At 38.0% G+C, this 15,157-nt stretch overlaps 1 protein-coding gene across 3 annotated transcripts in view; it reads right to left on the minus strand.

The window, feature by feature from the left end:
• Nucleotides 1-14,942, minus strand: part of HEPACAM2 (HEPACAM family member 2) — a 43,006-nt gene extending 28,064 nt beyond the window's left edge. For 2 of the 3 annotated variants that reach the window (XM_032592523.1, XM_032592524.1), the window contains exons 1-2: nucleotides 7,310-7,703; nucleotides 3,426-3,710 (exon numbers count right to left, since the gene is read on the minus strand). In XM_032592523.1, coding sequence (XP_032448414.1) covers nucleotides 3,426-3,710; nucleotides 7,310-7,703 — 679 coding nt within the window. Of the gene's footprint in view, nucleotides 1-3,425; nucleotides 3,711-7,309; nucleotides 7,704-10,266; nucleotides 10,273-14,385; nucleotides 14,452-14,852 lie in introns of those variants that run through there. The other variant, XM_032592525.1, reaches the window with a different exon arrangement.
• Between the last annotated feature and the right edge of the window lie 215 nt (nucleotides 14,943-15,157).

Here is a 15,157-nt window from a genome sequence, read left to right on the forward strand (position 1 = left end):
AAAGTTTTATCTACATAATCCTAGATTTGATATACTTGGCCTGTTCATATTTTTTTCACTGTGTTTAAATAACTTCAATACTTAGGTCTGTGCTACTTGTAGTTGAATGGAAGTGTTAATTCATGTCAGAAAAACTTCAGTCAAGAATATGACTACACTTATAAACAGACCACACGAAATCTGAATTTTTCACTCCAATGCAATTGTCGTCATGCAGATAGGCACAGTTTATACTTTCTTTGTGAATCTATTTCTCAGCCTACACTTTAAGACAGACAGAACATTTTCACAATGTTATCTGAATATAAAATTATATAAAACTGTAAACGTTCAGCCATGAAAATAATGCCATTGTCAAACACAATATAATTAATGACCGTAACAAATCTTAAGTAAGTTGCTTGGAGTGTGTGGCATTTTGGTATTTCTTGGTAAAAAACTATAATTTCCTTCTTCTTCAGCACTTTTGAATATAATTTGGGGAATGGTTAATCTTTGAGACAATGCATTCTGGACTAGGGTGGACTAGGAGTTAATCCTCTTAGGTTCCCCTACACCAAAAATGAATTATACAATGTATGAAGTTTGTTTTCTATTTCTATGTGAATAATACTTTTCAGAAAAAAATATTTCAAATTGCTCTTAGATATGTGTAGTCACTCTTTATAGTTCAAAACTGATGACTTTTTCTCTCTGTATTGTAGGTCAATATGTCCTAACTCCCCCTTTTTTTCTTTCCTATATATACCATTTCTATAATTGTATGATGTTCGTGATCTAACTTGAAAACGTGCTCTTTTGGCAAACATTTTTTGATTTAGCCTAGAATATGTATGTCTAAGTATTAGCTTATAGACCATTCTCTAGTCTTTTTATATTTGGACCTTTGTTTAAAAAATAATTTTTCCTCATTGTTTATCAAATAATACCCAGTGTTCAAAGCTCTCAATGATTTAACTCAAACATATCTATCTGACCATCTAGCCTACCATGCCCCTTGCTGTATTCTACACTCTAAACTGGACCATTTGCCTAACCTTTGACCTCTGCTTTGTGTTTGGTTTCCTGTAGTCCCCATCGCCTGAATGGTTTTTGCAGACGTTGCCATTGCCCCAATCATACCCATACCCAAAGGTCCATCTCAAATTTCACCTTCTCTCTAGCCAGAAGTAATGTTTTCCTTCTCTGAATGAAATTCATCTATAGTCTCATAATATTGTAGTGCTAGTAATGGCTAACAGAGTACTGACTATGAGCCAGTCACTGTTCTAAGCAATTTACATGTAGTAACAGATTTAATCCTCACAGTAACTCTATGAAATAGGTACAACTATTATTACCATTATTTGGATGAGGAAACTGAGGCACAGAGGGGTAAGGTAGTAGATCCAGGATTTGAACCTAGGGCCCTGGCTCCCGAGTTCATGTTCCTAGCTACTGTGGTCCTTTGTATACTTCCCTATGGTATCTACGACATTCTATTTTATACACTTTATTGTGCACATTTTCTCACTTCTGCTGTAACTATAGAATAGCTTCCAGTTCCAAGATTCAATGATTCTGTTTTTATCGGCTTAATTTTGCTGGTTCAAGCAAACATAACTGTAAACCTGAATCATACCACTGCACTCCTCTCCTTGCAGTCGCTTTTCCTGCTCCATTGCTGGAGCTCAGTTTTATCTAGTTGGAAAAACCTACATTTGGTACATATGGTGCTTTTCTCCAAAAAGTTAGTAACACACTTCCTCAAGAGGGCTCTATCAATTTTCTATTGAAGAAAATAGAACTGACAACATAAACAGCCTCTGTTTACTGAATGCTTGCTTTGTGTCAGTATTTGGCTGTTTTTCAGACAGTACCTAATTGAACCACAGCCATATGGTGAGGCGGTTTTAACTATCTCAGAAAGGTCAAGGAATTTTTTTTTTAATTTTTAAAATATATTTATTTATTTTTGAGAGAGACAGAATGTGAGGGGCCGAGAGAGAGGGAGACACAGATTCCAAAGCAGGCTCCAGGCTCTGAGCTGTGAGCACAGAGCCCAATGCAGGGCCTGAACCCATGAACCATGAGATCATGACCTGAGCCAAAGTCAGATGCCCAACCAACTGACCCACCCAGGCACCCCAAGGTCAAGGAATTTCTTAAGTTCATATGGGTAATGACAGAATCAGTTTACCACTTAGGTCTGTTTACTTAAACACTAGGCTTTAGGCCTCTCCTAGTATTATTATACAGATATACTTGAAGATTAAGTAGATACACTTACCACGCTTAATTCTGCCCTATGGTTCACCTAGCTGAAACCTCCACCCTCCTGCCACAGGGGTGAGTTTTCCTTTGCCATACCTCACTCTTTATGTTACACTGTTGTGACTAATGCTCTAAGCTACATAGTGACTGATATGAAGGCTTCCCAATATGATAGGTCATTGGTTCTCAACTAGGGGATATTTTTGTACCCCTCCCCACACAGGGGACATATAGCAATGTCCAGCAACATTTTTAGTTATCATAATTGCAGGGGGTGGGGGGGAGGCCAGGGATGCTGTTAAACATCCTATAATACATAGGACATCCCCCACAACAAAGAGTTGTCCAGCCCAAGATGTCACTAGTGTGGATGTTGAGAAACTCTGTGTGAAGCTGAAATTAGAATGCCATATTAAACATATTAGAGGTGGTGCCATGGAATAGAGGGGACTGGGAAAAATAATACAATAAAGAAAGAGGGATCTTGGTTGGGTTAGGATAATAATATGACATAAACTGAAGAGTTTGATGAACTTACCTCTGTATATGAGATTAAACAATAACAGCAACAATGACAGAAGAAAAGAACCAAAGAAATTGAAATCTGAAGTAATTACTGATCCTCTGAGAACCTTAATACCTACTTTCAGAATAATTCAGGTTTTTCTGACTATGATCCTTCCCGCACCCAGCCTCTAAGAACGGAGATGAGAAAATGGGCAGAGAGAACAGCCATAACCTGGGATACAATACCCATGCATAATCTGGGAACATTCTTTCTGTGGTCAGCAACAGAACACACCCTCTCCCACTTTATAATCACCAGTTCTTTGTCCTTGGGTTGGATAAATTAGTCCTTCAGCATGGTTCTGGGTTTTTGAAATTGAGGTTCCTACTTGCTACTGGAAGTAAGGTCACACAATGGACTAAGTCAGAAAATGTAGCCTAAAAGGCCCATGGCCGGTATCTCAACCTGAACTTCAAGAAACAGGGTTGTGCTATGAGCTGTATTTCCTGACAAGGCAGTGTATAGGAAATGTAATTACAACTAGTACTGTATTACAGTAGCTTAAAAAACAAATGACAGCTGGTATTGATATTCTCTGTGACGACAACCCTTGTGTAAACTACCCAGAAGAAAACGCATGAGTACGTATTTTTTAAAAACTTACAATATATGGTAGGCATAATGATGTCACTTTCCATCTCACTGACAGGATTTTTCACCAGGCAAGTGTAATTCCCGATGTCTTCTTTGGTCACTGGAGCAATATGAAGCGTGTTGTTTTGGAGAGAAAAGGAGGTGGTAGAGCTGGTACGGACAGGTCTTTTGTTTTTTAGCCACTGGTAAGCCACCCGGGTGCCCTCTTCCACGAGGCATGTCAGGGTCATGTTCCCCACATATTCCACAGCCCCAGAGGAAGGCTGAATCTGTACCACTGGCTTTGTGACAGGATCTGCAATATCAAAAGAGACAAAAGTGATTTTTGCCACCACAGAATTATAATACAAATCTGTACGGTCTTTTAAATACCAAATCCTGGGGAAATGAATCTAAAATTTTACATTTTGTAGATGTGGACGGTTCAGAAGATAAAGAAGAATAAAAAACTAATGGAAAAATGCAAAGTGATAAAATACAAAAATATCATTCATACCAGAAATAACCAAATTCTAGAATGTACTTTTCAAGGATTTTCTAATGAAAACCTTTACTTTATAGATAATGCAGTTAGTGTAGAGAACACCAGCTTCCTTATTTCCTGTGCATTGTACTGTCTCCAACACCATAAAGGTATATATACTCTCACAGGCAAATTTTAACAAGACATTTCCCTCTTTTTGGTTTGTTCTAATATCTCAAGAGCAGCTGGTTGGGATAGATGAACCTAAATCTTTATCCACTATCTGAAAATATAAAGCTCAGATACATTATACTTGTGGAATATTGAGGGAAAGTTTTAGAGAATCACATGTTCACCACTTACTTTTCTTTCTTTGTGAGTGAACTAATTATGTTTTAACTGCTGTGGAATTGCAACATTATGTTAGCCACTTTACCAAAACCAAAGCCTACATTTCAACACTGACTCAGTTTGAAAATAGGATAAAATGTGTTATTGCAATTACATCCCATTAGAGACATAAAAGACAAATTCAATAGTGATTCCTGTTGGAACTTCAAGTCATAGGAAAATAGTTTCATGTCATGAATCTGGTACATAGTACTATTTGTCAAATGAACACATTTCCAAGAATGAGCAAATATTTCCTCCCTTGGTTTTCACTCTAGAATTGTTGGGTAAAGGTTGGAATTATATAAGTATCCACAAATACTTTCAGTAAATTTCACTAATCTTTGAGGTTGTTGGTTCTGTTTGATAAAGGACAGTGACTTGCCCAGTTACACAGCAGTCAGTGACAAAATGAAGAGAGCTGCATATCTGATTGTGTTTCTCTTCTGCATTTTGGAGAGTATGCATTTCATAATCTTCCATGCATCATCACAGGACACAGAGAGAATGAGATGGTATATAAGTGAGAAATGATTGACTCTAATGTTTAGATTTCAATTTGCTATCAAGCTTTAAATTGGGGTTGATGCATCTCTGCAGGTAAATTTCTCTTGACTCATGCTCACATTTTTCTATACAGAGAAATGTGCAGTAGAAAACAGACAGACCCAATCCTTCAGCCTAGAGAATATAGGAGAAAATGAAAAATAAGGAGAAAGGTGGTTGAAACAGTTTGCAGGGGACCCGAGTAGCTCTGAAGCCTCTAGCCTTTCTTAAGATGAGGACAACTGAATTTGTCCATTCAATTTAAACTTTTTATTATTTTTGCTTTTATTTTAGAGAGCAAGTGAGCAAGGGAGAGGGGCAGAGGGAAAGAGGCAGAGAATCCTAAGCAGGTTCCACACCCAGTGCACAGCCCAATTTGGGGCTCAATCCTATGACCCTGGGATCATGACTTGCACTGAAATCAAGAGTCAGATGCTCAACCAAGTGAGCCACCCAGGTGCCCCCAGTTTAATCTTTTATAGTTCCTGGTAAGAACAAAGGATGTGGATGGAATAGCTTTTCTTTACATTATTATGATTAAAAAAGAAAAATGAGTTGTGTATATCTATTACTTAGGAAAAGCTTATGTTTTACTTAGGAAAAGCTTATCTCTCTGTGTGGAAATAGATGTGGTATGGCATAAGTCAAATAAGTAATGTCAAGGTCTTATGTGGGGAAAACCAATCAGAATAGACTGTGATCATAACACCTGCCTTAAAGAGTGTGACTCAGATGTGGAAGTTTCCTGGGAAGATTTTTTTACATAGATAGACCCTAAACCCCTGATATGATTTTTTTAGTTGCATTTCCCTAAACAGATCCAATTTACTATATATTAAAAAGTAATGGATATTCCATTAAGTTTTAGGGAGAGATAGGATACTACTCAGGAGAATTTCATGAACATTGTCTCCCTTTTCTCTTTTCATAGTTGCTCTGTAGGCATCTGCTTTCACATCCTGTGCCTTTGCTTCCTTGCAGTCTCTCTGGTCTCCACTCATTTACCCCATGCACACTTACTGAGTGCCTACTAATGGCCAGTATCAGTTTTTTGGTACTGAGGACAAAGCTGTAAAAAATAAAAGGTCCCTGTTCCCATGGACCTCATGTTCTAGGGGAAGAAGAGAAATAATAATCAAATAAAATCTAGGTGGAAATAAGTGCTATGAAAAGAATAAAGCAGAACTCAAGATAGATAGTCTCTCTCTCTCTCTCTCTCTCTCTCTCTTTCTCTCTCTCTCCTATTTGGAGGAATGAGGTTATACTTTCTATAAGGTGGTCAGGAAAACCTTCACAGATAAAGTGACATTTTGGCTGGGACCTAAAGGAAATAGAGGAGGGAACCATGCTATTATCTAAGAGAAAAGCAATCTAAGTAGATCGAATAGCAAGTACAAAGGCCCTGACTTATAAGGCCCTGACATCTACAAAATGTTTGTCCTGTGATAGGAAGAGCTCTGAGGCCAGTGTGGTCAGAACAGAGTGAGTGAGGGGGAAGGGAGGTAGGAAATGGAATCAGAGATGTTGGGTATGCTGTGGGGGCGGGGGGTGGGTAGGCATGTGGGCCCTGTAGGACGTTGTTAGTACTTTGGCTCTTATTCTAATTGAGACAGAAAACCATGGGAGGATTTTAAGTGTCAGGAGGCTGGAGTGTAGGCAGAGAGATCAGGTAGCAGGCTATTAGGGATAGTCCAGGTCAGAGCTGGTGGTGCGGTTGAAAGGGGTGGGAGAGGGGGTGATAAGAAGTAACTGAACTCTACATTTTGAAGGTAAAGCCTACAGAGTTATTAACTTCTTGCCTAGATGTGGGATACGAGAGAAAGAGGGGGTCAATGGTGATGCAAAGTTTTGTCCTGAGCGACTGACAGAATGGAGTTAGTACTTACTAAAATGGAGGGCATTTTAAATACTAACCTGTTAAATAATCAGGTTTAAGGGGAGACATCAGAAGCCGTGATTTGGACACCGTATATTTGAGGTACGCTACTTATATACCTCATTAAGGAAAATAAATGTGTGAAATTTAGCTGATTCTACATTCCCTCAGAGGATTATTTCCAGCAATTTCTATTGTTCCTTAAGTATGGTCCTTGAGCAAGTCTCATCCTCCTGCAAACTGTGTGCCAAAATAGAATGTTCATGTGACAAAGAGGGCTCTTCCTAGAGCGTGTTCTGATACTGAGAAAACAAAATTTCCTCCATATTATTATATCAGTGACTTTATCCTTGATAGTTTCCAGGCAAACAAATAATAAGTTCTACTCATTCCTTGATTACCTTTAGTTGGGCACTGTGTATATATTTCACATGCGTATACTTTACATGTGCCTCATGAGATAGATAATGTAATTTGTACCTGAAACACTGAGGCCTTGGGGGTTAATTAATTGCCCAAAGTTACAGAGCCAGGACCTAAAGCCCACATAGTCTAATCTCCTGAGCTGTTACTAACTGCCATGCTACCCAGCTGCCCACATCACTGATAGTGGACTCACCATCAACGGTGACTTGTATCTTCTGACTGGCTGAGAGAGTTCCATTTCCCTGAATGTTGACCTTCACGATGTAATTGCCTTCATCAGTGAACTGCAGTGGGTTGATGAGCAGAGATGCATTGGGTGGCATCATGGTGAACTTGTGTTGGTATTCCAAGTCGGGAACCACAGACTCATTCACAGAGCCCAGTAAATATTTGGGCATTGTGTGGGGTCTCTCAAACAGCCATATGATCTGGATGTCTGATGCCAGAGTGTGGAATCCATAGTGCACGGGGAGGTAGAGGGCCTGACCCCTGATGCCATGAACGGTGCGTGATGGCACTGTCACTTTCAGCCCCAAGCAAGCGCCTGCTGTGAAGGAAAGGAAAGTTGTAATGATCCTGAGCCACATTTCACAATCTAAGGGGCAATACAGAGAAAACCTGATTAGGTGATAATGCTTACAAAGGAGAGAGGCTTCTAGGTACTGACCATTCTAGTACCTGTTACCTGGAGAGGTAAATATTTGTCTCTCAAACCTTCTGCAATTTTAAAAACCCCACCCAAAGACTATGTTGATTGAGTGATTGAGTGTTGATTGAGTTGATTGAAGGAAAAGCAGAAGTTATTATCTTTGACTAAGAAAAGGAGAACTGGGAAAGATTATTAGTTCTAAAGTCCAATGACACCTCTAGAATTATGAAACTGTGTTTGATTCATATTATATCATAATGAAACTATGTGATTCAAGAAACATTGAGGGGCTACTTCCTCCTCAGAATCTCCCTCCAAAGTCTTCTGAAATGGCTTCTAGTCTATTATTGGAAGTTTTAGCCTTTAGCCAAAGCCTTGTCACATGGAAATATCCCAAGAAGAGTGGCATGAAGCCATTACCAGTTATGATCAATAATTCTTGCCCAGAAACAGGAACCTGGTGTGTGTTTGAGGAACAGCAAGAGGCAGGAGCAGAGGGAACAGAGTGGAGGAGGAGTGTGGTAGGACATGAGGTCAGCAAGGTGGTTGGGGCCAGATCAGGCGGTGTCTCATGGTCACAGCAAGCACTTTGGCACTTTTTCCGAGTGAGATGGGGATTAAACTGGAGTTTTGTGAGCAGACAGGGATATGACATTTCTCCTTCTTCTTGACTTCCTCCTTCTCCTCTTCCTGCTCCTCCCTCTTCCTCCTTCTCCTTCTCCTCCTTCTCCTTCTTCTAGATATACTCTAGCAGCTGTGAGAAAAGACTGAGATAGGGGCAAGAGCAGGAGCAGGGAGACCACTTAGGAGGTGACTGCAATAAAGTAGGCAAGAGATATTTGTACTGTAGACCAGTATGGTAGTAAAAGGTATTGTGAGAAAGGCTGGTGATGCTAACAGGATTTGATGGCACATTGGGGTGAAATACAAGAAACAAAGAAGAGTCAAGAATGAGTCCGAGGTTGTTGGTATGATCAACTGGAAGAATGGATGTCATTTGTTAATGGGCAACTAATAAATTAACCATGGGGAAGACTGAGGAGAATAGACTTTTGGTGGGGGGGGGGGCGCAAATTGGGAGTCAGTTTTGGATATATTCATTTTAGAAGCCCATTTGACATACAAGAGGCAATACTGAAAGGATATACTGGGAATGAAAGCTTGATTAATGTGGGTTTAAGAGAGAATGAGGGCCTGGAGGACTTGGGGGGATGGAGTTCTGCTAATGCAAGGCCCTGGCTCCCAGCATCCTGCCTGCCTGAGTTGTTTGGGCCCATGCACTCACTGCTACATCTGTAGGTTTCTTCCTATTTTCTGGCACCTGGAAATTTCCACACCTTTACCTTGAGCCATGATATACATTTTTAAATGTTATGTAGCACTTCTGTGTGTTTGCAATTGAGACTACCATGTTGCTAGAATCCTAATTAAAAGCTGTTTGCTTCAACATCCTCATTTTATTGTTTAAATATATTTTTTTATTTTAGAGAGAGAGAGAGAGAGAAAGAGAACAGGGGAGAGAGGAAGAGGGAGAGAGAGAGAATCTCAAGTAGGCTTCATGCTCAGCAGAGAGCCCAAGGAAGGGCTTGATCCCAGTACCCTGGGATTAAGACCTGAGCCAAAATCAAAAGTCGGACACTTAACTGACTGAGCCACCTAGGCACCCCACAACATCCTCATTTTTTCTTAAATGTTTATTTTTGAGGGAGAGAGAGAGAAAAAGAGAGAGAGAGAGGGCGAGCAGGGGAGGGGCAGAGAGAGAGGATGGTACAGAATACAAAGCAGGCTCCAGGCTCTGAGCTGTCAGCACAGAGCCCAAGGCAGGACCTGATCTTGTGAACCATGAGATCATGACCCAAGCTGAAGTCGGACGCTTGACCCACTGAGCCATCCAGGCATACCCTTTCTTTCTTTTCAACATCCTCTTTTTAAAAGGGAGTAGTATACTACCAACATCATATGAACATTTGAAATAGTGGGGGAGAGAATGGGTGGAATTGAAATGTGAAATATTTTGAACAGTGAGGGGAAAAAAGAATGGAAACTGCAGACAGTGAGTATAGACAATATTTCTGGGGAGTTTTGCTGTGAAGGGGAGCAGAAAAGTGTTCTGTTCCTTCTTCTGTTTCTTTGAATGGGTGCTGAACACTATGTCTGTAGCTACTGGAATGATCCACTACAAAGAGAAAACTCGATGAAGCCAAATATAGATGAGTAAAGGTGGAATAAAATCCTAGGTGAGGAAAGATAAAAAAATTGGGCACAAATAGATCTTACAATTTCAATTTTCTCGTATAAAAATAGTTCTTTTCTTTTCTTGCTTTCCTTTTTCACCCCTACTTGAGAGACGACCTTTAAGCTTTCTCTAAGTTGTGTTATAAAAAGGCCACCAGTATTAGGAAGGGAAAGGTAGAAAGGTCTGTTTGTGCAATGATTTCTTTGGAGAAATGGAAAGATGTAGGCCTGTTACTATAAGGAATCAAATTTTACCAACAGTAAACCTCTCCCTTTGCTTCCCAGGATAGAGGTGAGTGCAAAGGTTTCCATCATTTTGGTCTTTGGCTAGCTGTTGGTAGAGAGTGAGACCGGGGTCCAGCAGGAAAGTTAGAGAACTCAGCAGAAAACATAAAGAGGAAGATTACAGAATGTTAGGGGGAGAAGGAACTCCTAGGTGCTCACCAGAAACTGACTGTATGGACTGAGACTTAGGTGACTATCTGGGCAAAAGAATTATGTGTCCTATAGTCTCCTTAGTTTCTGTATTTGTGATGGACTTTGTAATTTTTTTTTTTTTCTCCTGAGAAAGGGCTGTGCCTGCACATTCATTTTAGTGATTTGGTTTGTAACAAAGGAGTTACAAAGGTATAGGATTTGCTTCTGTTTTCTTTTCTGGCAAGTGCAAGAATGTTTAATTTGTAGTTGTTCCTCATCTGAATCATTAGAAAAAGAAGGAACTGGTGCTAGGAATTCTAAAGAGGAAATAAAGTGGATTGCAGAAAAGGAGTGGTGGTTTCTGCAAGGAAATCATAAGAGAGAGAAAAAAGAAGAGAAAGTGAATCTAGGACTTAAACCTCATAATGATTGTGGTATGTGAAGCAGGGGTCAACAGAAGAGAGTGAGGTTCTTCAAGTCACAGATTCAGAAAGACATTGGGCATTTGGATGAGGGACCAGTAAAGGAAAAGATTCTTCTTAGCATCTGTGTTATCTGCACAAAACAACATGCATCTACATGCTTTTCATTGAAAGTGGGGATAAGAAGCTTGGACACATTCCCGGTAAGCAAGAAATAAAAATCTTTTGTATTTGACACTTTGTATTTGACTACCTTACACTTGAAGGTGAAGGGCCCATATTTAATTGAAAGGGCCCAAAGAAATTTGAAGTATTGAGTCTCAGGTTTTAGTCTGCTTCTGAAGTCACAAACCCTGGATATCTTTTAATAAGGCAGAAACTCTGTGTTTTTTGCCAAGGAACCATGGGGGATGGTGGGAATCCACATCATTGTCTTGAGAATGCCCTGGAAAAAGCTGTGTGGCTGCTGACTTACAACTCAGGAATTGCCTTTGACAGTGAGCTCTAGGTTTAGATGGCGTTCTTGTTTGGGGAAGTCAGCAGTCCTTGTGTAGGTTTTTTTTTTTTTTCCTTTTGTATTTTGGAAAAGGGAAGAACTGTTTTTCATCTACTTTTTTTTTTTTTTTTTGGTAGTTGTAGTTGTAGTTGTAGTTTAAAGAGTAACTGAGATTGTAATAGTCTGAAAATGCTTGGGAGGCACTTTACAAATATGGAGTGCTAGCATGACTGGAATAGAAATGTTGGTGACTTTTGTATCTTGAATCAGAATGTTGAATAATAAGTACAAAAAAGACTGATTGGAGAGTCTATAACTGGAGTTGTGGAAAGCAAATGTTATTTAATAAAAGATTAAATACAATACAAATGTTGCAGCCCAGGAATAATAAAACTACTTTAGAAGAAAATAACAGTTTATACAGCATTTATAATAATTGTTTAAGGAGGGTTAACTAGTTTTTTGAGCTATTTGGAAAACTGTGTCATGTAATAATGCCTTAAATAATATATTGCTACCAATACCTCTGAATGTATTCAATGTTTATAATATCAAATGATATGAAATCATATCATTTAAATTGTTTTCAAATATGTGTGATTTTTCAAATATACATATGACAGTGAGAGATAGCACAGCTATTATAATAGCTTTTTCCTTAGACCGTCTACACCATTTTTATCAGATAAATTATAGGTAGCACATTATAAGAATATCAGCAAAGAATGTAATTCACTTCATACAGTAACTTATCTCAGCTACTAAAATCTTTTCATTTTGCAGGAAAGAACCTATTGATATGATGTAATCCTTACATGTAGTAAACTTTAGTGAATAAACAGATAATTGGATAATTCCTCTACACTTTCAGAACACACACTTTTTGCCATTGCTGTGTGTCACACACAGATGTGATGAATCTGTGCTGTCAAAACAGTAGTTTATTAACTTAAAAAAATTAGCTTCATTTTGAAAATTTCTCAAGCTCTCTTTTCTAGTTTTATGAGAAAACCTAAAGAATTAAAACTACTGATTTTAGAAAGTTAACCTCTGTATGAACAAATAAACTTTAAGAAAATAAATGTAAAAAAATTGATGAAATTTTAATTTCCTTTGATATTCCAAATAATTGGACTTAAATAAAAATTAAATTTTATTATTAGAGTCACTAACACCTACTTCCTAAATATAAAAAAGGAAAACTCTTAGACTTTTTGCATATAAGGCATTATACTAACTTGGAGAAACATTAATAATCTGAGGTACAATATTATAGCAATAATTTCACTTTTAGAGACTCCCTTAAGCTGTATAACAACAGCACTATAAAAGACTGATCCAGTGGTAAGGAACATTTGAAGTCATATTGTGAAACTTATCTATATTCCAGCAACAAATATTCCGTAGACTAGTTGCACTGTATTGGATATAAACATCAGACTTCAAAAAGTGACCTCTAGCTGTACCTCAAAATAGTTGGCATTTACTTCCCCTTTATCATGTATAATATTAGCAAGCATAACACAACTATTGTTGACTGAAAATAAACTCCTGTATCTTTAGAGAAAATAGAAATTATGGAGTTGTACTTTGAGTAGACTTTACAAACTACATTTTGGGCTTCAAATTAAAAAAAAAATTTTTTAATATTTATTTATTTTTGAGAGACAGAGAGAGACAGAGCATGAGCAGGGGAGGGATAGAGAGAGAGGAAGATAAATCTGAATCAGGCTCCAGGCTCTGAGCTGTCAGCACAGAGCCCGAAGTGAGTCTTGAACCCACGAACCACAAGATCATGACCTGAGGCAAAGTTGGAAGCTTAACTGACTGAGCTACCCAGGCACCCCTTGGGCTTCAAATTTTTAAGATTTTTTTCAAAAAGAAAAAAACAATCAGGGGGGCACCTGGGTGGCTCAGCCAGTTAAGTGTTTGACTCTTGATTTTGGCTCAGGTCATCAACTCACTATTGGTGAGTCCCACATCAGGCTCTATGCTGACAGTGTGGAGACTGCTTGGGATTCTCTCTCTCTCCCGTCCTACTCCCCTCACGCACTCTCTGTCTCTCAAAATCAATAAATAAACTTAAAAAAAAAGAAAAAACAATCAGATATCCAATATTCTAAAAGCAAAAAGATTTCCACATTACATATGGTCTTTACAACACACTATCAATGGAGAAAAGTGAATTTACATATGAATAACTTAAGGGATAACCGCTTTAACTGCTTATGAACATGCTATTTCTCTAAAGTACATTTTAATTTTATTTTAGTCAAAATCTTCAAATAAATTGTCTATAAGTTCTTCTTAAAGCCAATTACAAAAATATCACTTAAGGAAATGGCAGCATTCCTATTGTTATACAGTTAAAAATAAGTGGGGGCACTGACATGTAGGATACTTTCAGAACCCAGAAAAATGCACAAAGGCAAGAAGTCTGTTATGGTAATTGTTTATTTTTTCTAAGAATTTCAAAAACTAAAAACTAGATGGGCTTGAGTTTGACAACATAAACACTGGAACAATCACAACTATGGGAAATTCAAACACTTCTTAGAAAAATTTACAACTGAACATTTCAAATATGTGGGATATATACAACATTAGGCATAAATTTGAATAATAATCACATTTATAGTGAAAACTATAACAAAAGATACCAGTGAAAGCAAGGCTTGAAACTACTGAAAAAGGCTAACACTTAAATTATTTAGCTAATCTGTTCTTATAATTTAAAGAATAAAGTCTTTTTTAAGTCCCTATCTATTGACTATAGATAAAACAAGAAATGAACTTGACTTTTAAACCTGATAAGTAGGAAGAATGAAAAACAGAACACCTAGTGAAAAAAATTGACATAAAATAGTAGGAATGTTGAAGGAAGACTCAAACTCTAAGACTAAAGAGGAGAATGAGGGGAAAACAGTAAAGTCAAGAGAAAAAAATAGACTAGCCATTGGGCAAAGAGAAAGGCTAAAGGTATTTGGAGAAATTATACTTAACACATTTTTCCCTATTGTGTATAAAATATTTTTTGTAACTTTGAAAACACACCTTTTCTGCATTTTGTGATAGGTAACTCAAAATGAAGTAGAGCTGACAGTTTACTACAATATCTTTAATTAAAATCATTTTCATAAACTGTTTCAAGTTGCACTAAAATCAGTCACAAATTTATGGCCTATGTGAATACTTGCCAAAATAGAATGCATTAAAGACTATTAAATCTATATGTAAACTGTAAAAAGAAGAAATTCATTCAGTTTTTAGGTCTTTAATGAATGCTGTTGACAATAAATGTTGTTCTAAGAAAACCATAATCATCTACTTATTGAGCCTCATTTCTCCTAAAATGTTCTGCTTCTTTTCTGGAACAAAGTGTGTTATTGTTTAAAAGGTTCTGAGCTGTTTTTCAATTATCTGAGTGAATCTGCAGCTTAAAGCAAATATTTACCTTATGCCCACAATTAAAGAAAACCCAAACAATAGCTGAAACACAATTCATGCAGTGCCTTACCTAAGAGAAGGAGGTATATTTTGCACTGAAAGATCCCAACCGTGCTTCTGAAGGACTCCATGAAAGCATCCTGTCCCATGCATACAGTGCCCTGTTCCTGGTGGCAACTTGGTTCATGGACCAGCAGCTGGTGGTTTATTTGCTAGGGAAATTAGCAGTGAGGTAACAGACCCTATCCTGTCTCTTGCTTCTGTGATTTGAATACAGAATGAATGTGTATACAAAGGACACAGGGAGTGGGAACACCTGTTATGTGCTCTGCAAGAATACCGGCTTATGACTTTAGAACAGCTTTTTAGCGATTA

This window comes from Lynx canadensis, chromosome A2 (genome assembly GCF_007474595.2).
Source record: "Lynx canadensis isolate LIC74 chromosome A2, mLynCan4.pri.v2, whole genome shotgun sequence".
NCBI lineage: Eukaryota > Metazoa > Chordata > Mammalia > Carnivora > Felidae > Lynx > Lynx canadensis.